This window comes from Lissotriton helveticus, chromosome 3_1 (genome assembly GCF_964261635.1).
Source record: "Lissotriton helveticus chromosome 3_1, aLisHel1.1, whole genome shotgun sequence".
NCBI lineage: Eukaryota > Metazoa > Chordata > Amphibia > Caudata > Salamandridae > Lissotriton > Lissotriton helveticus.
This window is the reverse complement of record NC_136061.1, coordinates 97,522,584-97,547,005: the sequence shown is the minus strand read 5'-3', so window position 1 is coordinate 97,547,005 and position 24,422 is coordinate 97,522,584. Positions and strand designations below refer to the sequence as shown.

The following is a 24,422-nucleotide window of genomic DNA, read 5'->3' as shown; positions in this document are numbered from 1 at the left end:
ACACCCTCTAAATAACCCAGTACCTACCTTGTGGAAAAGAGGGAATGCTGAAATGTTCCATTGGACTAGAGCATGTGGGCTCTTTCATGAATGTGATCCCAATCTATGTTGCTATCAACGGGGACATCACAAGGGGGCGGGGGGTCTGATAGGACATTATGCACCAGGTCCAGTGCTTTAGATGGCTGAGCGGTCTTCCAGAAAAGTTTATTTATAGACTTTTAATTGAAAGCAAGCCTGCCATCTTCATTAATGATGAAGTAGCTTATATGTCCCTATCACTAGAGGGTGCATATGTCATGTTTTCTTTTTCCTTGAGGTAAATTTTATTATTAACTAAAAGTAGGCGCTTATACCAAAACAGACAAACTGTCTTTTTTTTTTTTTTTTTGCTCCAAACATCTCATAAAATTCTGACGAGCCGGGTTATTCATCTTCCTACATTTAAAGTATCAGAGTAAATATGACAGAAAAGCGACAGGTTGTCTTCACAGAAATGTGTGTAAAGTATTTAACCACACCTAAACAAGATTAAAAGTCAAGAAATCCACCTGTAAAACTCCCAAAGCATTTTAATGAAATGTAAAACATTTGAACTAACAAAACAAGCCTAAAACAACATAAATTGAGCAATGGAATCACAAAATATGAAATTCTGAATAAAATGACAAGAGAAAATAACCAATAGAAAACCATGGTAAGGTAGAAGTCAAAACTATTCTGTCTATTACCAAAATATTAAAGAAATGACTGAACTCGAGAGTAAAAGTCCTCCACGTACCAAGAGAAAATTCCCAACACCTGAGGAACTAATTATGTTAATATAATAGGCAATTAGAGAACCTACAATGCCGGCATGGTGGACCTGCTGTCACGGTTTTCACCGAAAATGACTTTTGCCACCTAAGTGATAACTGTTTCTGAAGAAGTGAAGACATGGTCACACCGAGGCTGTCCTGAAAATGGCTCATGTGGGAAAGGCTCTGCCTCCACCACAATGGCATTTTGATGGACTGGCCACTTATAATCAAGTGTGGTCCATTGTCTGTGAACATTACAGAAAATTGATCCCAATTGTAAGTTGTTCTTTAGTGTGTCAGTAATCTTATTGCTTGCCTGACTGTAGCAAATTATTTTTAACTTCTCTCTATCTTTGGGAGACAAACAAAAACTTTAGCTCATTTATCTGATAGGTAATGATACCCTTTCAACATTATTCCAGCATCCCTCCCTCCCTTATGCAATGGCTTTACCTTAAAAAAAAACACGCAGCTGCTTAAAGTGTGAGGAGTTACCTTAGCAATCTGTGGTACGCTGGGGAGTTTGCTTAGCCCTGCTAAAGGGATACGTTCATGTAGCGTTTTCGCTTTAGACCTAGGGAAAATGGCGAAAAAAACAAAGTTTCAAAACAGGACAACTTTATACTGACATTACACTCTGGAAAATGCCTACTAACACATGGAATGCAGTAACAGGGAATTCACTCACTCAGTGACCATCTTTTAGGGAGCCTAAAAACATCATGAGGCAGTATTTTATGATGTCAATAATGTCAAATTGATGTCAAATTGGGATGATATGGCTGATGTAGTTAATGATGGATGGAGATGTAGTACCTTCATAGGTACAGGAAGTAGGGTTGCTGGGGGTACTACAGCACCCTCAAAAAAATCATGCTGTGGTTCAGAAGGTGGATGAGCAGTAAAGATGCGTTTTTGTTATCTTGCCTCATTCCCTGTGCATTCAAAGATAGAGTTCAAATGTCAAACTATATAGTCTGACAAATTGCTGCATATTCTTTTAACTGGTTTACTTTTCCTTGTCTAACTGCAGATTAAGAGGCTTTTCTAAAGTAAACTTTGTGACAATCTGACTGGAGTACTGGAGCACAGGGAGTATTGCAAGGATAGGCTGAAGGATATCCATTTTTTTAACAACCAATACCATTTAAATTAATGTAAATAGCAGGTACACATATTTCAAAGTATATAAGCAGTTAGGAAAGTACAAATGAAGCACACTTTTTGCAACTCTGAAGTGTGATGTAAATAAAGATTTTGATAGCACCAAAACAATCAAGACACTCGGGCCGGATGTAGGTATCCAAATACCGGTCGGTAACGGCCGAAAATACCGATTTTCGGCCGTTACCGACCGGTATTTGGATACTGAGATGTAGGGCCACCTAAAATACAGATTCGGTAATTTTACAGATTCAGTAATTTTACAGATTCGGTAAAATTACCGATTCTGTAAAATTACCGAATCTGTATTATGAGATGTAGGTAGCACTGTAATCAGTGCTACAGGGCTTTAAGAATTTGTTATTTACCACCAACTAAATGTTGGTGGTAAATAATGAAAAGCCTTGAAAAAGCATTTCTTTTGCTTTTCAAACGCTGCCATGTTGCAACATGTGCACCCATACACGATTGAAGGGTGCAACAGGGTGTCAAAGTGACACCCTGCCACCCTTCAATGTTTTTCCCAATTACCGAATCGGTATTTACCGATTCGGTAATTGACATTCATTCCTATGGGCCTCCAGGCCGGGTAATTACCGAATCTTACCGATTCGGTAATTTAAAAAGAGAAATTACCTACATCCCATTTACCTAATCTTAAATACCGAATCGGTATGATTCGGTATTTAAGAGTAGGTAAATCGAGATTACCTACATCTGGCCGTTGGTGATGTGTAAATGATAAATATTCACTGAAAAGCAATTTGCACACATTAGCGTTTGTGTCCTATATTTCTTTATCCATACAAAAGCATGGCTGTGAAAATGTTGTGGCCAGTTCAGTGGATAACGTGCAGCCTGTAAATCACAGTGTGCTACCACGCCTTGCTTAACTAAGATATTTACAACTGTCTGCTCTGAAATACACCACCGGCTACATACTCCACCCTACCATTCTCGCAATGAATGTTTGTTGCTTATTTGCTACACTTGTTCTTTGAGTGATGCTTGGATTTTTCATAATCCATATGACTGCAGTGATGTAACATTGAAATTTGTTCCAGCCCCACTGAGTATCATCTTAATAAAGTTGATGTCTATGAAACTATAAGCTTTAATACTGGTCTCCTTTCTTGACCATATCAAGTGATCACTTTATCTTGAGAAAATATAGGATCGGGAGGGAAAGTGATTAATGCTGATGATATGATGGACCCCCTATCATTATGCCTCGGATTTGAAGCATTATGTATAGAGGGAAAATTTGCCAATGCACCGGATCACTTTCTTGACACTGCAACATGATTCTTTCAAAAACTGTATCTCGTATTTGTTCATGTGCCCTTCATGAAGATACTGAGATTCAAGTGTTTCAAATTCATTGTAACTTCCAACTTTTCTAAAGCAATGGAGGCCAGAAACCAGCAATACCTTCGGCATTCAGGTATCCTGAACCAAGTGTTTGGTCTACTCTCCTTGGAGAATTTATAATACTAAATGATGTAGCCTCTGGCTAAGCTCATCAAAACAATCACTCTCAGGAGCAAGATTTAGTCTAGAAAGAGTGCTGATATTACCACTATAGCCAGAGTACAAGTGTATGGGAGGCGGTGTGATATTTATACCTAATTTTCCTTGTCAACACTAAGCTTGCTAACTTTAGGATGCAGTATTTACCAGGTACAGTACATGCAAAAACCTTGAGGCAAACCCATGACATTACTGCATGTAATCTGTGTTGCTTCAGTAACAATACAATGATAAAAAGCAACACCTGGACGCGACAAGGAATATTTATGCAAGCTCCGTGTTTGTCAGACTGGTAACATACTCCCATTTACAGGTCTATAACAGGCTTCTTCAACGAGTAGCTTGTGAGCTACTAGTAGCTCTCCACCTACCTGTAAGTGGCTCTCCTATGTGCAGCCAGTCTACTAAATTAGAAGATTTTGCTTCTTTGAATGAATATATGAATAACTAAATTGAACATTGTGTATTCGAGAAAATGTATGTATTTTCAGAATTTATAAGCTGATGTTTGGAGAAAAATGTCTCAACTAGCAAAATAGATTTCAAGCTGATATTTGAGTGACGAGTCATGTGATATTGGGAGACTTATTATTACTATTATTAACGTGTTGCCAGAGGCATTGCAGCTATGGATTATAAGTATGACCCATACAGAGGCATTTCACACTGACAAAGTGTTTTCGCTTTACTGTTAGCAACTATGTCTTAAGGACTGAGATGATTACTGCTGATAAACATGAATATGGTAACCACTAATGTAATCTTGCCTTAGGTGGTCACTAAACCAATTCTAATAATAATATTAGTAGCTTTTGATGACTTTCACTGAACATAAATTGCTCTTAATACAAAAAGGACTGGAAACATCTGGTCTATAATATGGACAACACCTCCATCATGGAGTCAAAATTCCAGATGCAGCCTCCTAAACCTATTGCTACTCCACACGAGGCCTCGCAAGGTAGGGTACATTGAGAACACATCCTATTACTTAACACTTCACCACACCCTGTGTGCTGCTTGCTTTGGTTTACCCTTATTTTGTCAAGAGTCTTAGAATATTTAATGAAATAATTAAGGGCGTGCTAGCCTATCAGCTCATGTGGAAAGAGGGCACTAATTGGCTATGAAGGGCAGTTTTCCTGAAGCTCGTGATGTCATAACACTCCATAGACTACTCATTATTTACCCTTTGAGCTTTGCTACACTATTTTTGATGCTACTTCCTAGTACTCAAGATACCTATTATATCATTCCACACTGGCCGTCGGGTACTATTATCCCAAGATAATACCCTCACGAACGTTAATTGATAGTATTAAGCACTCATCACATTTCAGTTTGGCGTCTGCCCGCATTCCCGTATTGTCCAATAACCATAGACAGAAACAGTGATGGTTTAAAAAACAGTAAACATGTTTGTCTTTATTTGCATACCTGAGTATAATCCTTAAATATTCAGCAGCATCTGCTTCTTCGCACTTCACAGAAAGGATCATGTTCCCTAAGCTGCTTGCTGTACAGTAAAAATTTAAATGATCCTGAAAATAGAAACAAGAGCATTGACCCTGTGAAGAATCTTCAGTACTGACAGTCCCATCATCACGTTTATTTTAAGACAAAATAAGACAGTCACAACAAAATACAACCCGCGAAAGAACAGAAGAAGACGTTTACAACTTGAAAACATGGGGTTTACAAAGAAAGGCCTTGCAAAGCTTGAGTCTCCATGAAAATCTGGACTGAAGAAGGAACAGTCCTTGGAGTGGGGGGATCCGGGGAGGAGTAGCAGAGAGTGCCAAAAGATTAAATGGAGTTTCGACTGCTCTTTCTCTAGCAATCACCTGAGTGGGTAAAATTCCACTGTATGCGTGCCTTTCGGAGGCAGGCATGAGTCATGGTTGTTATCTTTTGCCAGAGTTTAGTTTGTAAAATAATAAGTGCTGGTGCCTGTAGTATATTGATGTTATACTCAAGTAAATACTCCTGCCTGACCTATATCTTTTTATTAGCGACCTACTAAAGGCTCAACACCAGGATTACCACCAAAAATAGGTAAACAACGGACAGCGATAGACGGTTTTCCTCCGATCAAAGGGATTCACAGATGTGGCAATTGCCATGCTTTTGAATCCACTATCACCACAAAACAATGGAAATATGGAGGAAAAACCGGACAATTGAAGGATATGACAAACTGCAGTAGTGCCAACATTGTTTACCTTATCCTTTGTCCTTGAGACCTGGGATATATAGGGGAGACAGGAAGAGAAATTCGTATCTGGTTCTCTGAACACAAATCAGCAATTAGAACCCTGAAATGATAAGCTCCATTGGTCAAACATTGCCTTGACCTGAAACATACTGGAGATGATCTGAAATGGCTCATCCTAGAGAACATCAAATCCAAGCCAGGACGCCCGACTGAAAGAGTGAGAATTGAAAGGGAGACATTCTGGATATTTTCTTTAGATACAGTACAGAAAGGCCTTAATGAAGAGATCATGTGGATCGTGACATAAGTTAGAAAACATTGGTATTGACAATAGAACTCTTTTTGCTCATCACATGAGTTGCAGTATACCAACATTGATAGCTGTGTGCACGTTATATAAATTTGGGAATCTTCCAACATGTGTCTTGTCCATCCAAATAGACTCCATTTCAAGATGGAGACATAATTGTAGAGCCTCAGTGGTAGTCCAAAAACCAGGTGCAAGCAGCACATCACATAACTAAGTGTAACACAGAAGGTGGGGTCCTATGAGAGGTGAGGATCGCATAGCATTCATTTGTAGTTCTTGTGATACAGTTCATGTTATCTTTCATATGTTGCTTCTTGTGCAACAAGCTGAAAGTGTAGAAACAACTAAGGCAAAACAAGTGCAATGCCCACTACAATAGATCACAGGCGCTTACTCCATTTCAAGATGGCGCTGCAGTTATATACGGTGACAATCATGCTGCAAATCAGGTCAACAAGGATAACACATAGTACATGGAATTTAACTGTACTTGTTGTGTCACCCTACATAAAAGCTTCTGTGCGATTGATTGGAAGAGCTGAATCAACACAGACCATATAACCTCGATGCCCACTACATCAGAATGTCGGACGCTGACTCCACTACAAGAAGGCGCCGAAGTTTCTGCCGTAGATTGTCACACCATGAATGAGGACTAATAGGATAGTATACATCATATTACCCATTGCAATACGGACCCTGGGGTACTAAAAAAATTCTGCTGCCATAAACCTGTGCATCCTCGTTCAATCAGGCCATGAGCTATATGCGCTAAACTTTTCCGGACTGAAAAAAGTAAGTGGCACGGCATGAGTGCGTTTGCAGGTACATAGATAATAGGAGCCCTAGTAGTTCGTTGGATAACGTACGCTTAGCAGATCATCTTGATAGGTCCGTATTCTCTGTTCGGCTTTAGACTTACCGCCAGGTTGGGACCCAACAGCTGACAAGGATTTGTCTAGAATTTCTTTTGTTTTCGGGCAAACATAGCCAGACGCAAGGGCAGGATCCATATGTTTGCACGGGGAGGACGAATTTGCCTAAATAGGCTCAGTAGACCTCAACAAAACTGGAAGGCACACCAACCTCGTTTTTGATATTATCGTAAACATAGTGAGCGAGTCAATTATTGTAAATACTGTGGGTCTTATCCTATGATTATACGTGGTTGTTTACCAAAGCGCAACATCATTGACACCTACTTTTAGGAAAAGTTAGTGGCATGGGTACCATACTAGCAAAGGATAGAAGATATGGAAGCTGTGCCTGGTGGAATTATGCTTTGACATACCGGTTTCCTTTGTCACTGATTTCCATCTCTCTCTTCCTCGTTCTTATCCCCTTTTCTGCCTTTCTCTCTCTTTCTGCATTAGAGGGAGAGTCTACTGATTTAAAAGTAAGGTCCGGTCCCCTAATAAGAGTGTTGGTGGGCCCCACCTGCAACTATATGTTCAAATTAAGCACTGCCTTTGCTTGCTTTTCAGTACCACTGGAACTGCACTTGCGATCTCAGTTTTTGTGCGCATTGAACCATTCTAGGTTCTGTTTTTCCCCTCTTTGTTCTGTACTAGGTTGAGCACCACATTAGAACCTGGCATATTTTGCCCACCCACTGTTCGACAAGATTTTTCTTTTTTTCAATTTATTTTTAAAAAGCCAACTGAATACATATAACGAATGTATGCCCAGGTGCGATTAATTATGAAATTCACCTGAAAGAGTAATTTTTTAGCTAGAGTAAGAAAAGTTAAAGGTGCGCTAAAAACCCACTCAAATTGGCACCAAATATAGTGCAAAAAGGGGCTAACACAACCCTTGCACATTTTCACACACAAAAATAAACCACATGCAGTACATCCCCTGGTCCCACGAAGAAGGAGGGCAGATTCACTAGGAGAGAAGTTCCAAAATTATAATCAGTACAAAGTCCTTTTCCTTCCAGAATTCTGTATGATACTAAGCAGAAGGGTATTCCCAGAGCAAGGTTTTTCATGAAACTAGAGACATTGCTCACAGAAAGGCAGAACATTGGAAGGGGAGGAATCACACACTGGGCATTGCCATGATTTTTCAGTTGTGAAATGGAAACACTGACAGTATATAAAACAGAAAAGAAACAGAAATGTTACTGTTGAACCTGCCATTCCCCAAACGTTTTGCCTCCCATCCTTCTGTTGTTGCAGACTTTGTTTTTGATGCCATTAGGACTCTTCACATTTCTCCACTTCTAACCAGTGGTAAAGTGCTTGTGCTCTCATCTTTAAACATGGTAAAATGGGCTTACACCCAATTGGAATATTTAATTTACTTGTTATTTCCTAGTAAAGTGGTACTACATGTCAAAGAGACTGTATATTAACGCTACTAGTGGGCATGCAGCACTTATAGTGCCACCTACTTAAGTAGTTCTGTCAACATGTCCCACGCCTGCCATTACAGCCTGTGTGTGCAGCTTAAACTGCGTTTCAACATGGCAAGAGAAACCTCTTGCCATGCCCAAGTCTCTCTTAATAACACATATAAGTCACCCCTAGGGTAGGCCCCGCACAGCTCAGAGGGCAGACTGCACTGTATTTAAAAAGTTGGAAATGTACTTTTACGTGTTACATGTCCTGGTAGTGAAAAATTCCAAAATTAGTTTTTCACTATTGTGAGGCCTTCCTATCACATGGGATAACATTTGGTTAATATTACATTTAATAAGTAGTTACTTTCAATTGGGAGCAGATGGGAATATTTAGTTTAGTGTCAAGAGAATTGTAGTTTAAAACCCTCTTTAATTGTAAAGCCTGATTTTAAGTGACAATTTTGAAAATACCACTTTTAGAAGGTTAACACAACGAGATGATGGACAGAGCACTGAAACTTTTCAGACACTCATCCCCAGTCATAGATCTGGGTTAAATCCACCATCATTGTTTAGCTCACTGCGCCACCCCAGTTCAGACCCAGCCATATGCAAATCAATCTTGACCCTGTGCCTCATGGTAACAATCCAGACCAAACTGCCAAGCCAGGTCTTCCCTGGACCAGAAAAACAAGCACCCTGGGACCAGTTTTGGGGTAACACCCCTCATCAGCAAGGCTAGCTTGAATCCAGTGGCAAAGTGAGCAAGGGGCCTACGTCTGGGCATACTCTGCCAACCTAGGGCGAACAAAGCAAACACAAGGAGATGATGGACGGAGCCCTGAAACTTTTCAGACACTCACCCCAGTCACAGATCTGGGTTAAATTCATCATCATTCTTTAGCTCACTTCGCCACCCCAGTTCAGACCCAGTAATATGCATATCAGTCTTGTCCCTGTGCCTCATGGGAACAGTCCACACCAAACTGCCAAGCCAGATCTTCCCTGGAATGGAAACAAGCATTGTGGGACTATGTTCGGGGTAACAACCCTCATCAGCCAGGTTTGCTTGAACCCACTGGCAAAGTGAGCCAGCGACCCACGTCTGGGCATTCCCTGCCAACTTAAGGCGAACAAAGCAAACACAAAGAGATGATGGACAGAGCGCTGAAACTTTTCAGACACTCACCCCCAGTCACAGATCTAGGTTAAATCCATCATCATTCTTTAGCTCACTTCACCAACCCAGTTCAGACCCAGACATATGCTAATCAGTCCTGACCTTGCGCCTCATGGGAACAGTCCATACTGAATTGCCAAGCAAGGTCTTCCATGTACCGGAAACAAGCATCCTGGGACTGGTTTTGGGCTAACACCCCTCATCAGCCAGGCTAGCTTGAATCCAGTAGCAAAGTGAGCAAGGGATCCACATCTGGGCATACCCTGCCAACTTAGGGGGCGAACAAAGCAAACACAAGGAGATGATGGACGGAGCGCTGAAACTTTTCAGACACTCACCCCAGTCACAGATCTTGGTTAAATTCAGCATCATTTTTTAGCTCACTTCACCACCCCAGTTTAGACCCAGCCATATGCAAATCTGTCTTGATCCTGTGCCTCACGGGAACAGTCCAGCTCGAACTGCCAAGCCAGGAGGCCTACTCAGGGGGTTAGCGACTGTGTTATAAAGTTAAATATTATGAAAATTATTACATTAAAATGAATTAAGTATATACAAATAAAGAAGCAAAACTGAAAATGTGAAACCTTTCTTCTATATCTGAATGCTAATTAAATAAAATTGGTTTGGTATGAATATAGCTTTTGCTTTTTTGTACATTGTTTTGCATTGCAGCTGGTGCATTAGAGAGCTGAGGGCTACGCCCTACTAAGACATACGCTCTATTTATATTTTGTTCTATTTTTAAAGTTCAATACACCTCGGCCGGACTGCCTGGTTTGTAGTTCGAATGTGGGTCAGGCAGTCAGGCACCAGCAGGTCGATACTATGCATTGTAGACATTATTACGCAGGGCTTGCCTTTTAGCAGCCCTTTCTTCCTATAAAAGAGAGGCGGTGCTGTAGTAGGTCATGGTTGTATTAAGCCTTGTCCAGGTGCTGCTGACTGCAGCTCTGCGCCATACGTCACAAGTGCTCCACCCTGCATTCACCAGATCCCCCCAGTCTGCTTCAATGTTTACCACAATGGAGACTTCCTGGTAATTAGCACATTAAACTGTCTTTCAGTCATGCAGCCATTAGGAGTTCTTTTCATCAAAATCAGGGGCATCATCAAAGGAGATAGATCGTCTTCATGGAAGCGTCTTTCTTAATTATTTTTCCAGCTGCTGCAAAGCCCTGTTGATTGGCTACACGCAATCAACCGCGCTACACCAGGTACACATTTCGGAGTTTCAGCAGAGCTCTGGGATCATAAAATCAGCAGTAACTTTTGTTTATTTCAATCCATGAGTTGCTAGTACTATAAAAATAAATACAGCTGGGTTCCAAGAGATTTCTCCTTCCTGCCTCTGGTGAATGATTTTAAAGGTGCGGTTTAAGTCATACATCTGGCCGTTGCAGCTGCAAGAATTCACAAGATATGCTAAGCATGAGCTTGCTCTAATATTTACAACGTTCCTATCTCCTCTGCAATCCAGCATGCAGATGGGAAACTGCCTCAGCACTGCAGAATAGTCAGAGTTCTTAATACTTCACACTCTGAACTTCAGGAAGTTGATGCAACTTTGGCTCCAGAATCATATCCCTTTTCAGGACAGAGGCAAAGTGTGGATGTTGATTTAATTGAAAATAATTAAGGAAGCTAGTCACTAAAGCATAGGCCTTACAGTGGAGCCAATTTTCTCTCATTCCCGCTTGCATTCCGTCTCCACTCTTTACGCGAGAAATGTGAAATGTGCACGATTCACCAGTTGCTGAGGTGGAAAAGATTGCCTTGACAGATGAGCGCATGTGACCTTCATTAAACGAAGTCCATTCGCCACTAGCACTCCTACTGCTACTACATTCCATTTTGCGTCATAATGTATTGCATCGTCGTATCGTATTTACTATTGCAAATACACAATACTTCAGGGGCGATCTCAGCTGTATCAGACTATTTAATGAGTACCTCTTCTGAATTGCCTACTAGACCAATAGCTTTTTATTTAGTTTATTTGGGAAATATGTTGTTCAATGTACCAAATTCCAAGTGCTGATTGGTGGTATTTCCAACTTCCTTCACGGGTGCTGGCATCGCCCGCAATACCTGTCGGTTATTGCCTCACCATATTAAAATGTCACCAGCCGCCACTATTGTTTTGAAACTCAAATCCGAGGAATTGCTTAGACCGGGGATCACCAGCTTCCAATAATGGCCCAGTGAAGGTCCCTGGTTTCTAGTCAGGGTTCTGTGGAGGACCACAGAAGTAAAGAGCTCAAGTTCCCCCGCCATGAGAGATTGTGTAAGTCGGGGTCAAAATCTGATCGGGAAGGAGGTTTTCGCTTGTGTGGGGATTCAAGTCAGAGATGCTGGGCTTTGAGGGCAGAATTGAATAGGGAAAGGAGGAAGGTCAAGGTGCCATTTCGAAGTACACTGGGGGTTGCATTTCAGCATGTCGGATGGGCAGGTGGATGGATGCTAGAGAGTTTGGTACGCACAGAAGTTGATATCTGTCTGAGCACGGCGAGTGGGGCCTACAGGAACGTGCTTTCCATGAGAACGGAAAAAGTGCAAGAATGTTCCGCGTTCCAGAAAAATAGTATGTTGTTCCCTGAAAGTGCACAAAAGTAAAGAAAACTAATTTTCTGGACATTTATTACAATTTGCATCCACCATGAAGTAGTACCTAACAGATTGGTTGGTCCCGAGCTGTAAAGGCGGAGGGATGAGGGACAGCATTACCATGTGGTAAAGTCTTAACGAGGATGAGGAGGGTGTAAAGTGTTCTTTCTGTGCTTGGTAAGCTTGGTGTCGCTTTAGGACAGTAGGTGCATTTAGAGGGAAATTATCTAGTCTGCAGATGGAAAAGTATAATACTTGGTCTGCATGTTTGGAGGAACTTGGAAAGAGGCTTACTGGAGGCTCTTTAACTATGCAATTGCATTTACATAGTGCTGTGTACCCAAGGCGGTATGCTGAAGCGCTTTTGGTGGAACTCTACTCTGTGCATTCATTTTTGGGTTGAATATAGAGTTTAATTCCTTGTAACAATAGAACAAAAAAATACAACTGCAGGCACCTCAGTGCCCAATGATGTGGGAACGTAAAGACAATTGGATCATTGGCTGAATGGGCTCATGAAATGGGGTAATTCACCAAAGTACTTCCCTATCATGCATTTTGCTCAATGGCCACTCTGTTGAGATGGTTGGGTTCACTCATTGCTATATTGATCTGATCTTCAAAGGTTTGCAGGGCTACCTTCCTTGCCCAGATCTTGGAATCTCTATAAATTGTCCTGCTGCCCATCCCTGGCCTTTGCCAAGCACAGGGCGGGCTTTAGTGCTGGTGTCACCCGTTGCGATAAGTTTTTGTGGAGCCCCCCCATTGACATCCTTCTCCACAGATTCCCTCACTATCACCCTCCAATAGTACCTCTCATATATCCATAGTGCCTCTTTCACATGTGTTTCATTCGATTTATAGCGCTACTCATACCAGAGTCGGGTGTCAGAGCACTTTACATCACATGCACAGTATGCAGACAATGAATCATAGAGGTTTAAATCAGTCTACAGGCAATATGACATAGGACAATGAGGATTACAAGGGGCAGGATTCACGTCACCCTTACTAGTAGGTAGTATATTTTTTAAACTCCGGATTTAAAAATTACCTCAGTGGCTGGGGTTGGCTTTACTAATAAGGATGTATTTCTACCTAAACAAACCTTTTTTAGCAACATTAGGAAAATTAAAGACTGGGAGAAAAAAACTATGTTTTAAGCTATACCATGCAGTTTGCACGCAGCTCTTTGATGTTAGTTCTTAGGCAAGCATGTCATATTAGGATTGTAATTTATGATCTGCAAGTAACAAAAGGATCCACGTGACAAAAGCAGAAGCCCACTGAGCTATCCACATGAAATACAGTTCTGAGTTCTGCATGATACACGTTCTTTGCAGCCGGTATATTAACCCTTTGTGCTACTTTGAGATGAGTTAAAAGCTCCTCTAAACAAAACTCTGCTATCTCTCTAGCAGGATCATTCATCAACAGCGTTACCCTCACATTTTTATAGTTCTCTGAAAACTGCTGGACATAAAAGGAACTCTGCAGCGGGTGTTTTCAAGTCCACGTTATTTCAAAACACAGCACCCCCCAATGTCAGCGCCAGGTGTGACTGCACCAGCCGCACCGCCCTCATGCCGGCCCTGGCCAAGCACGCTATTGTTCAGTAATCTTGAATAGTGCAGACCTGAAAGGTCTAGAGAGGCGGGTTTCGGGTGATGGTCTCAGAACACTCAAGCACAAAGCCCTCCACAGTCATCTGAGTGAGAGGGCAGTAGAGACCCCTTTTGTCTCCCCGACTCCCCGAATTTTTCAATTCAATTAAGTTTAAGCGGCGTGTGCAGCTTAACTTACTTTTTCCCCCCACACCTGTTTTTTTCTAAACCTTACAACTAATTCATTTACCCCCTCTGCGCTACCCCATCCTCTCTTCCCGCCCCCTTTTGTATCACACCAACCTTCCTTCCGCACTAAAACATACCGTTTTTGTGGGAAAGATATTCCTCATTGTGTTCTTTGTATTTGTCCAAAATGGAGTTTCATCGGCCTCATTTCTTCAGTCTGGCCTTTTTTTTATTTTGGAAAATCGACACAATGATGGGATACCCATGCTCCGGGGGCTCATGGTGGAGGCCTGTATCTGACACCAGACTCTGATTCTGGCAACAAACATTATATTCTTTCCATTATCAATCGTTTATGACTTTTCAAGAAGTTTACCCCAGGATCAGAACATCAAAGCTCCTCCCATGTTTTTCCTCAATTGGCACTTGGTTAATATAATGATAACAGTCATAATAACAACAATACAACTACAAATAATAATTAGATTTTTAATTTAGAGCTTCATAGCGTAGTCCCTGCCAACTCTAAGTGCTGAATACAAAACAGGTTTCTGAGCAGAAAACGAGTACACAAACAGCTGATCTTTTGATTTTTTGTGTATTTTGTTTCTTTATTATTTCACGTGCTCGTATGCGCTTTGCTTGAAGAATTTCCTGTGTCTGGTTGAATCATCAGTCGCATCTGCTGCAAGTCACTTCCCTGCTTCAATTACCTAATGGTAATTGCATTACTCTGAGTGCTTCCTTGGCCCATATTAATTGCTATGTGGGATGCGTTTAGCCTCCTAGACACACCCCCTGCATAAAAATCAGCTAGAATGTATGGCCCCTCCCACACTCCACACACACTGTGTATATGGACTCAAGCTTATTGTCTCACTTGGACTGGTTGAAAACAGGGTGGGAGGTCAAAACTCGTATTTAATCTGGTCAGAGGAACCTCTCAGAGTGATGCAATTATGGGTGAGAACCTGAAGCATTACCTCCTCCTGCTCTTTGCCCCGATTAATTTGCATGGATGACAGAATGTTTAAGCCAAATACATTTTGGATTTCCATTTGCTGTAATACTCTGTAATGTCTTACAAAAGTGGAAGGAACGGCCCAAATGGCTGCACTGCAGATTTCTGTCAGGGAGGCACCCTGGATGTATGTCGTTACAACGCATGCTATTACAACGCATGCCTTTACGATGCAAGTTTTACAACGCAAGTCGTTACAACGACCTGCGTTGGGGGGTGCTGGATAGTGAATAGTTTAATTTACTATTCCAACTCCAGTCCCCGTGGATGGTAGGGAAGGTGTTGGATAAATTAAAACTATTCCCTATCCTAGAGTGCCCCCCAGCACAATGCGTTGTAATGACTTGCGTTGAAATGGTTGCGTCGTAATGGTAGTGCGTTGTAACAATTGCATTGTAAAGGATGTTTCCCGGCACCCTGCGTGTTACAGCCAGAGTGGTTGACAATCTTCTGGTTGAGCTGCCTTTTAGACCATGGGGGAAGAGGCTTACCAACTTCCTATGGGCTGCCATGGTAAGAAAGTGATCTATAACTTCAAGGTAATGTAGACTTAACTCTTCTTCAGTATTGGGGTGTCGAAAGAACACTGGTAAGACAATTTCCAACTGAATAAGGCGGGTTGCTTGAAACTTGGGGAAGAAAGAAGATACTCTATCCTCAAATATTTATTTAAATGGATATCTGATGGACAGAGAGCCTACTTCTCCCAATTGTCTTGCTGAAGTAATCATGACAAGAAGGTTTTAAATATTAAAAGTCCCAGGTCAATGGACTCACGGGGCTCAGATGGTGGACATCTTAATAGCTGCGAAACTAGTAACACATTTCAGGCTGGAAAGTTGGGTCAGAAAGAGGGCCCAATATTACAACGGCCTTTAAATAGTCTGGGCATTAAAATCTGATCATTTTTCCACCAGCTTTCCCCATGAGCCTCTAAAAGCCTCGATTGCGGCCCATTGTAATTTAACAGTTGAGCGTTTAGAACACAGATTCATGCCGTTTTGGAGAAACTACAGATTGCGACTTAATCCTGCTTCGATGGATGCAGCCGTCTACTGGTACAGCACCTTGAAAAACTGCCCTAATGTTTCTTACACAAAGATAAAGTAGATCTCTTTCTTGAAGCTTGGACAGAGACAACTACCCTTAGTAAGAGGCCTTTAACTAAAGGCGGCCCTCTTAACCCGTTTGCTGCTTCGAACGTTCAGCGCCAGTGCTGAATGTTCGAAGAAACGGGTGCGGCTGCGTCGGCCGTTGGATGTGCGCAGCACCAGGAAGGTAGCTCGCGTGACATCCAACGGCCGACGGCAGCAGCGAACGGGTTAATCTCCAGGCCTTCAGTCTGAATTTCCTCAGACTGTCAACATGAAGAAAAGAGAAGGATAGGAGAGATGGGTCTAGCTGGAGGAGCTATTCCTGAAAGACTTTCAAAATCATTCCTAGTGAGTACCAACAGGAGTGAAGCCAGGCTGGGGCAAGCAGAATCATTGCCACTTCCCACTCCTCAGCCTGAGCAAATATGTCTGGAGAAGAGAGAATGGGGGGAAGGCATACAGCATCTCGGACAAGGGCATGGTAGCGTGTCGAAATCCCAATCTCCTTTCTCCTTCATCCTTGCACAGAACAGCAGGACTTGGGGTTTCTGAAGAGTGGCAAACAAATCTTTCATTAGGTGTCCCCACTTGTGCCACAATTGCAGAAATATGTGATGGTTGAGACAAAAGTTCTTGGATGGTGGGATTACCTGACTGAATTTGGCGGTCAACACATTCAATTTACCCTTGATACACACTTTTGACAGTGAAGAGACCTGGATCTGGGTCAGTTTGAAGATCTGACCTGCTATACCAGAGAGGGATCAAGCCTTTGTTCCCCCTTTTTTTCTCACATATGCCTTTGTGGTATTGTTGTCTCTCCTGACCACAGCTGATTTGTTCTTTAAAAGATAGGCAAAAGCTTGGATTGCCAAATATACAGCTAGCAGTTCTTTCCAGATGGAGGAACTGTTGTGATTTGCTGCAGATCATTGTACCGGACTACGAAAGGAGTTGATCCAGGCTCTACAGCATGGGGAGCTAGCGGTGTTAGGGCTATTTTATGATTCAACATTAGTTGTATTCCTTCCAGTAAATGCGTAGTTTCCATCTAACATCTTAATTCTTGATGTACATTGTAATTGTTTTCATTAGATCCTGGCATATTGGAGATCTATGGTGTAAGATGTGCCTCACCAACTTCTTTACATGGAAACTTGCTCATCGCATCAAAAATATTTTTGCCCCTGTCTCCCGGAACCTATAACCAGATCGCAACAGATGGCTTGTTCTTTTCAAGATGAGTTGAACCGTTATAGCTTTTTTCTTCAGAAGCTTCCGCAGATCTACATTTATCTTGTATGTTACCCCAACAAACCTCTTATCCTGAGTATGGAATAGGTGAGACTTTCCATAATTTATGAAGCACCCATACTCCTACAGCACTTGAACCACTATGCCTGTGTGTTCCTCCATTGTTTGAAAAGACAATGAAACTATTAGACAGTTGTCCAAGTAGGGCATGATCATTTTTCCGAGTACATGTAAGATGGTTATAAGAGGTGCCAAAACTTGTGTAAACACTCAAGGTAGCAATGTGAGTTGAACGGTAACTCTTAATTGCCAATGGTTTTGAACCACTGCAAATATCAGATTTCTTTGATGGCTCAAGTGAATCGGAACATGCAGGGATGTATTTAGTAGCTCTATGGTTGTAAGAAAGTTTGATACACTGGTAAGCTATGTATTTAGAATGTCTCATGTAGAGCTACGAATAAGGGGTTTGCCTGTGCTCTGAGTTCTAGGTGTGAAACTAGCATTCCAGGAATGTCAATTGGAGTATGACTGACTGAGGGATAGCTACGCTAAAGTTGGGGGAAGTGTCTTACAATAAACCAGCGTAACTCGACTCTGTGTGGTTTGCCTTCACTTCGGGGGTGCAGGAATTGGTGACGAGGAGCCATTCTGCACCTACAACTACGTGAGGTAGCTTTGGGCCCAATGTCCGGCCGCAATTTCCCCTGCTCAGCCATGGAACGGCTCACGAACCTCAGGAGCAGGGCACGAGTCGAGGGTACACGCGGGTGGATGGCGTCCACCCACTTTTTTCACAGGGTGAACGCCGTCCACCCTGCCAAGAAGTTTGGCCCCTCTGAATAATGTGCTGAACTCGTCCTGGTGTAATTTACAAACAGTGTGACACTTTCAGCAGCGCCTGCACGTTGTCTGCTGTCCATCTGCAACAAGCAACAACGTGCAGGCGGGGATGGGGCTTTCTTATTTAAGACTCATGCTGGGCCCATACAAAGGCCAAATTTGAGGGGTCATCAGGCCTTTTTTTGTGCGAGTCTCTAGGCTTGGAGCAGTCAGGAGCCTCACACCTGCTGCAAATGAAGCGGAGGGGAAACAAAGGCTCACACCTTGTTAGCACTTTACACACACTTAAGAGAGGCAGCTTTTCACTATGTTCAGTCCTGATTTAGGAGATATGCAGGCATTGTAAGAATGTCAGATGTGTTGATCTTTTCCAGTATTTACACAAAACAAATTGCATTTATATAGCGCTTACTGCCCCTGAGGAGGCGTTGAAATAATTTAAGTATCACTATTTGTTCTTGTATAGCACTACTCATCCTATTGCTGGGTGTCAGAGCCCTTTACATCAGACATTATTACATATATATTAAATGATATACATTTGTAAATGAATGTACAGGATGTGTTAAATAAAACGGGGGGACTACAGGGTGCAAAAGTCACATTTCATCTTCCATAGCTCACTGTGCTAATATCCTCCCAATGCGCTGAAACATATACATTTTAGACCTGCTAAACATATATGTGAGGGCTTTAGATCTGATGTCACTTCTTGTGATGCCACTTACTGTAAAGTCGTGGCTTGTGATGCCACTTTCTATGATGTCAATTCCTGTGATGCCATGTGTGATGTGCGCCATGATGTCACGCGCAGTGATGTCACTTGCATGAGGCCTAACTAGGTTAGTCCCCCCACTTCCTTTTTTAGGACTTGTGCCCTGCTCAGGAGGATGTAATTAACTGGTTCCAGTCATAGCGGGAGGAACACACCCGCTCCGGTATTGTTTTTAGGTCTCGCATGCGCTGCCTAGGTGGAGACCTTTAGCAATCGATTCAGTTTTTGTCCTAAAAACGTGCAAGCATTGCTTTGCTTTCAATGGCAACGTGTGTACGTTTGGCGATTTCCTTGCAGGAGCGAGCTTTGAAACCATCTGTTTGTAATTAACAGATGGTTCCTGCTCTCTCCCGCAAGGGAAACAGGTGCAGGCCTCCTCCTCCCTCCCTTCCCCTACTACCTCCTCCTCTTTCAGCGAGAGGCACACGCGCTTATCTTGAATGGAAAAAAATACACAGCTGAGGCCCATCTGGGTACCAATTTAGCCACTGCTTAATTTGTGCCGGTGGAAGGGAAGGCCATGCATTTTCTGTTTTTGTTTTTCATTCTCTGGAGGAATTGGCAACTATGACTATTCCAGGACTGTGGAGTCATTCGCCTAAGTCTTTGCAACCGATGGGTCAGGGAATAGACTGTCTTTTGCGCAGACGACCTCGCCCCTCTGAGGACCCCGCCTAGCAGACCCGGCAGCAAGAAAGCCCCTTGGTTCACCGACGAACTCAAGAGCTCCAAGAGGAACTGCAGAGCCCTTGAGAAAGCCTGGCGCAGAGACTCAACTCCGGACAACATGACTGCCCTCAAGCTCGCCACCCGAAAACACCACCAACTGATCCACACCACCAAGAAAACTGCATTCAAGGAACGACTGGACAACAACGCACACAACAGCAAGGAACTCTTCAACATCGTTAAAGAGCTCTCCAACCCCAACGCCGGAAACAACGACATCACCCCTTCGCAAGACCTCTGCAACTCCCTCGCCTCCTACTTCCACAACAAGATCGCGGACATACACAACAGCTTCAGCACCCAACCGACGCACGCCACGACCGAACCACCGCCCCCCACCACCACCCTCCGCGCCTGGACCCCGATCAGCACCGAAGACACCGTCCGCACAATGAACTCCATCCACTCCGGATCTCCGACCGACCATTGCCCTCACCACGTCTTCAACAAGGCCGACGCGGTCATCGCACCCCACCTGCGGGACATCATCAACACCTCCTTCGACACCGCTACCTTCCCGGAGAGCTGGTAGCACGCCGAACTCAGCGCCCTACTAAAGAAGCCATCAGCCGACCCCACCGACCTCAAGAACTACCGACCCATCTCGCTGCTCCCGTTTCCCGCAAAAGTCATCGAGAAGACCGTCAACAAGCAGCTGGCCGCCTTCCTCGAGACGAACGGATCCCTCGACCTCTCGCAGTCTGGCTTCCGAGCCAACCACAGCACCGAGACCGCCCTGATCGCAGCAACCGATGACATCAGAGCCCTGCTCGACAACGGAGAAACAGCAGCCCTCATCCTCCTAGACCTCTCCGCGGCCTTCGACACTGTCTGCCACCGTACCCTAGTACAGCGCCTCAGCAACGTCGGAGTCCAGGAGAAGGCACTGGAGTGGATCATCTCCTTCCTCGCCGGAAGGACACAGAGAGTCCGCCTTCCCCCGTTCAGATCAGAAGCCACCGAAGTCATCTGCGGCGTTCCTCAAGGCTCCTCACTCAGCCCAACCCTCTTCAACGTCTACATGAGTCCCCTCGCAGCCATCGCACGCCAGCACAACCTCAACATCATCTCCTACGCCGACGACACCCAGCTGATCCTCTCCCTCACCAACGACCCCACCACCGCCAGAGCCAACCTACACGAAGGGATGAAAGAGGTAGCCGAATGGATGAAGGACAGACGTCTGAAACTGAACGCGGACAAGACGGAAGTCCTCATCCTGGGATCCTCACCCTCCGCCTGGGACGACTCCTGGTGGCCCCCGCCCTAGGCAGCGCACCCAAACCAACAGACCACACTCGCAACCTGGGCTTCATCCTGGACTCCTCCCTCTCCATGACCAGACAAGTCAACGCCGTCTCCTCGTCGTGCTTCAACATCCTACGCATGCTACGCAAGATCTTCCGATGGATCCCCACCGAGACCAGGAAGACGGTCACCCAGGCTCTCGTCACCAGCCGACTCGACTACGGCAACTCCCTCTACGCCGGAACCACCGCCAAACTCCAGAAGAGACTCCAGCGGATCCAGAACGCCTCAGCACGACTCATCCTGGACATCCCCCATCACAACCACATCTCCGGACACCTGAGAAACCTGCACTGGCTCCCGGTCAACAAGAGAATCACCTTCCGTCTCCTCACCCACTCACACAAAGCCCTGCACAACCAAGGCCCAGGATACCTCAACAGCCGCCTCAACTTCTACGCTCCCAAACGCCAGCTTCGATCGACCGGCCACGCCCTCGCCGCCGTCCCCCGCATCCGAAGAGCCACCACAGGGGGAAGATCCTTCTCCTACCTCGCCGCCAAGACTTGGAACTCTCTCCCGACCCACCTCCGCCCGACCCAGGACCACCTCGCCTTCAGGAAGCAGCTCAAGACCTGGCTGTTCGAGCAGTAGCGGACCCCCCTCCCCTAGCGCCTTGAGACCCTCCGGGTGAGTAGTGCGCTATATAAATGCTTTGATTGATTGATTGATTTTGAGTCTGACACTCGCGCACCGCCGAGCGGGCTTTCCAGGAGCCCATGTCTTTGAGGAGTGGGACCGCCGCCAGCGGCAGTCGCGGGCTCAAGCAAGGTTCGAGCCAGAGCCGGAATGAGCTGGTACCGAGCCCGGCGCACAGCGCCCACTGCAGCTTCTACCGCATGCGCACCCTGCAGGCGCTCAGCTCCGAGAAGAAGGCCAAGAAGGGGCGCTTCTACCGCAATGGGGACCGCTACTTCAAGGGCTTGGTCTACACCATCTCCTCCGACCGCTTCAGGTCCTTCAACGCCCCGCTCCCTCTCTGACAACGCCAATCTTCTCCAGGGAGTGCGGAGCATCTACACCATCGACGGCGGCAGGAAGGTCACCAGCCTGGACGAGCTGCTGGAAGGTGAGGGCCCCTGTGCCCACTGGGCACCGAGGAGAGGCAGATGAACAGTTTTGTCTATACATGTCTGCATTGTGATATTTGTTCTCAAAGGGGGGACTTAACAAGTAAATGCTCTGGTAAAGGCACCTAACTGTCAAACAGCCTCATGTCTTGTGTAGGGTCTTCTCTACCAAGACCTGGTGTTTAGTAAACAACACTGTTCACTGGGTTTTGCAGGCCCATTCGTGTGGTGAGAAATGCCAAAAACAAGCCCCAGATTACAAAACGTCTTTGGTTTAAAATGAGGTCTAGTTGAAGGTACCACTTGTAGCCTGTAAGTTACAAGCTGTCACTGCATGAGGATGTTGTTTTTTAAGGAATGATTAATCCTATTTCTTCTAAAATGCAACATCCAGTAATTTTCATTTATAGAATTGTATAAATGCTTTTACTTTACCTATCTGTTTTGTGCTCCTTTAAAAATGTGTGTTGTAGTTCTGTATATTTAACTGAGGGCTATATTATCAAGCAAGGGTGATAAATTATCACCGCTTTTATCGGCAGGAAACTGCCGCTAAAGCGGCGATAATGGGCTTGATAATATGCCCTTGTGAATTCCCATAGAAGCCCAGGTTCTGGTGTTAACCTGGGCTTCAATGGGAATTCACAAGGGCCTATAATCAAGCCCATTATCGCCGCTTTAGAGGCAGTTTCCTGCCAATAAAAGCGGCAATAATGTATCGCCCTTGCTTGATAATATGGCCTTGAGTTTTTATACAGCACACATTCACCGATTACCTAGCTTCTAAATGCTTCATATGTCAACTGAACTGCACGCTACGGGTTAGTAATCGCCAACTCGTGCTGTGTCTATAGTACTTGCATTGTTGGAAAAGCAGCTTCTCTGTGCAGTTCATATATTGCTACATCTCTAGCAGCCTGTGTTCTGTAAAAGCTTTTATGTATTGCCCCTGTTCCACCTGCACTGACTGCACTATTTGTTTCTCCATTCCACGTTTTATTAGCCCAAGAGGGCATCTCTAGGTAGTCCATCAGCCTGTGCTGTTTGTGCATTATAAACAATAATCTCTGTGAACTGAAACCTCTCTAATCATAGACTTTTTTTGAGTTTCTCCTTTGACTTTGTCTGGTTTTCTGGTATTGAGCTTTCTGTTGGTTGGTTGCTGGAAATGCTAGTGTGTTTAATCGGCGCATGAACTGTTCTGGGAATAGCTGGGACAGCACGGCCTCCGAAAGGGCATGGCGCCTGACAGAGAGCACGTGTGAGAGGTTGTCGGTAGCATGCGGTGCCACTGGTTTGCTGGAGTCGCGCTTAGATATTGAATTTATCTGCATATTATTGACGCTAATGAGAGAGCGCAAATTGAGAAAAAATATAGAAGTGCACCATATTTACAAGCACGTTGTATCAGTTTAGTAAAGATTACATAAGAGTGTCGAATTTATAGAGTGAAAATACATAAGAGTGTTTAATTAAAATAGAATGCATATATCAGTGTGAAAAGCTAATGTAGAAGAGTGTAGAAATGTTAGAATGATGTTGAAATCCCATGTTATGTTGCTGTTGTAGAGGAGAATGTAATTCTGTTAAACGTAGAAATGTGTAGGCCACATGACAGTTCACAGAGAAACGAAAGATGCTGTTACACGTTCACGATGTGGATTTTAATGTTGTTATAATTCAAAGTATTATCGATCATAGAACTGAAATATATGTTTTATAGAAGTGTTTCATATAACCATTGTGTGTAATAAGTTAGAATACTGTTTAGACTAAGAAATTAAAGGTTTGCAGAGTGCACAGGCCGGTTTCATGTAATTCTAATAGGCCTGAATAGATAAAGTCATTTCTTTAGATCTGCATGTGCTAGTTAAAGGAAGGTCATGTTAAGCATAAATTTCGGAGCCTGCTCGAAGGGTTTACGACTTAGAAGATATGGTGGAGGCCGGAATTTGGGGCCCACTGTACAAGTGTCTGCTTGCAGGTGCGAGGAGGTTCCAATCAAGAGAGTGATGAATAGGGTTTTGTTCAGTGAGCCAGGCACAGGCCTGGAGGAGGCTTCAGGAATTTCCTGGGGGGTACCGTCCTGCCGGAGAAGCGCCTGAGAAGCAAGGTCACCACACTAACGATGGACCCAGAGGAGTATCAGCATGGAAAATACCAGAAAAGACACCACGTGAGGGGCGTCTCTAAGGGGCGTTTCTATTGTAAATGTGATTTTTGTATTAGGGACAGCACCCCTGGGTGGAGTTAGAGCAGATGATCTGAGGAACCTAAGAGAGCAGATGGGTAGGCAGATAGGTTAACTGCGAGACATCGATTCATCACAAAGACTAAGGGAAGTGTGTGATCTTCTTTGGAAGTCACCACGGCTGACACCTT

The 24,422-nt window shown here is 44.0% G+C and overlaps 1 protein-coding gene across 3 annotated transcripts in view; it reads right to left on the bottom strand.

Moving 5' to 3' along the window:
• The window catches only part of RAP1GAP2 (RAP1 GTPase activating protein 2), a 941,171-nt gene that overhangs the window by 342,144 nt on the left and 574,605 nt on the right, over positions 1-24,422 (bottom strand). For all 3 annotated transcript variants that reach the window (XM_078679320.1, XM_078679318.1, XM_078679319.1), the window contains 2 exons: positions 4,932-5,035; positions 1,296-1,374 (listed from right to left, as the gene is read on the bottom strand). In XM_078679320.1, the coding sequence (XP_078535446.1) occupies positions 1,296-1,374; positions 4,932-5,035 (183 nt within the window). The remainder of the gene's footprint in view (positions 1-1,295; positions 1,375-4,931; positions 5,036-24,422) is intronic.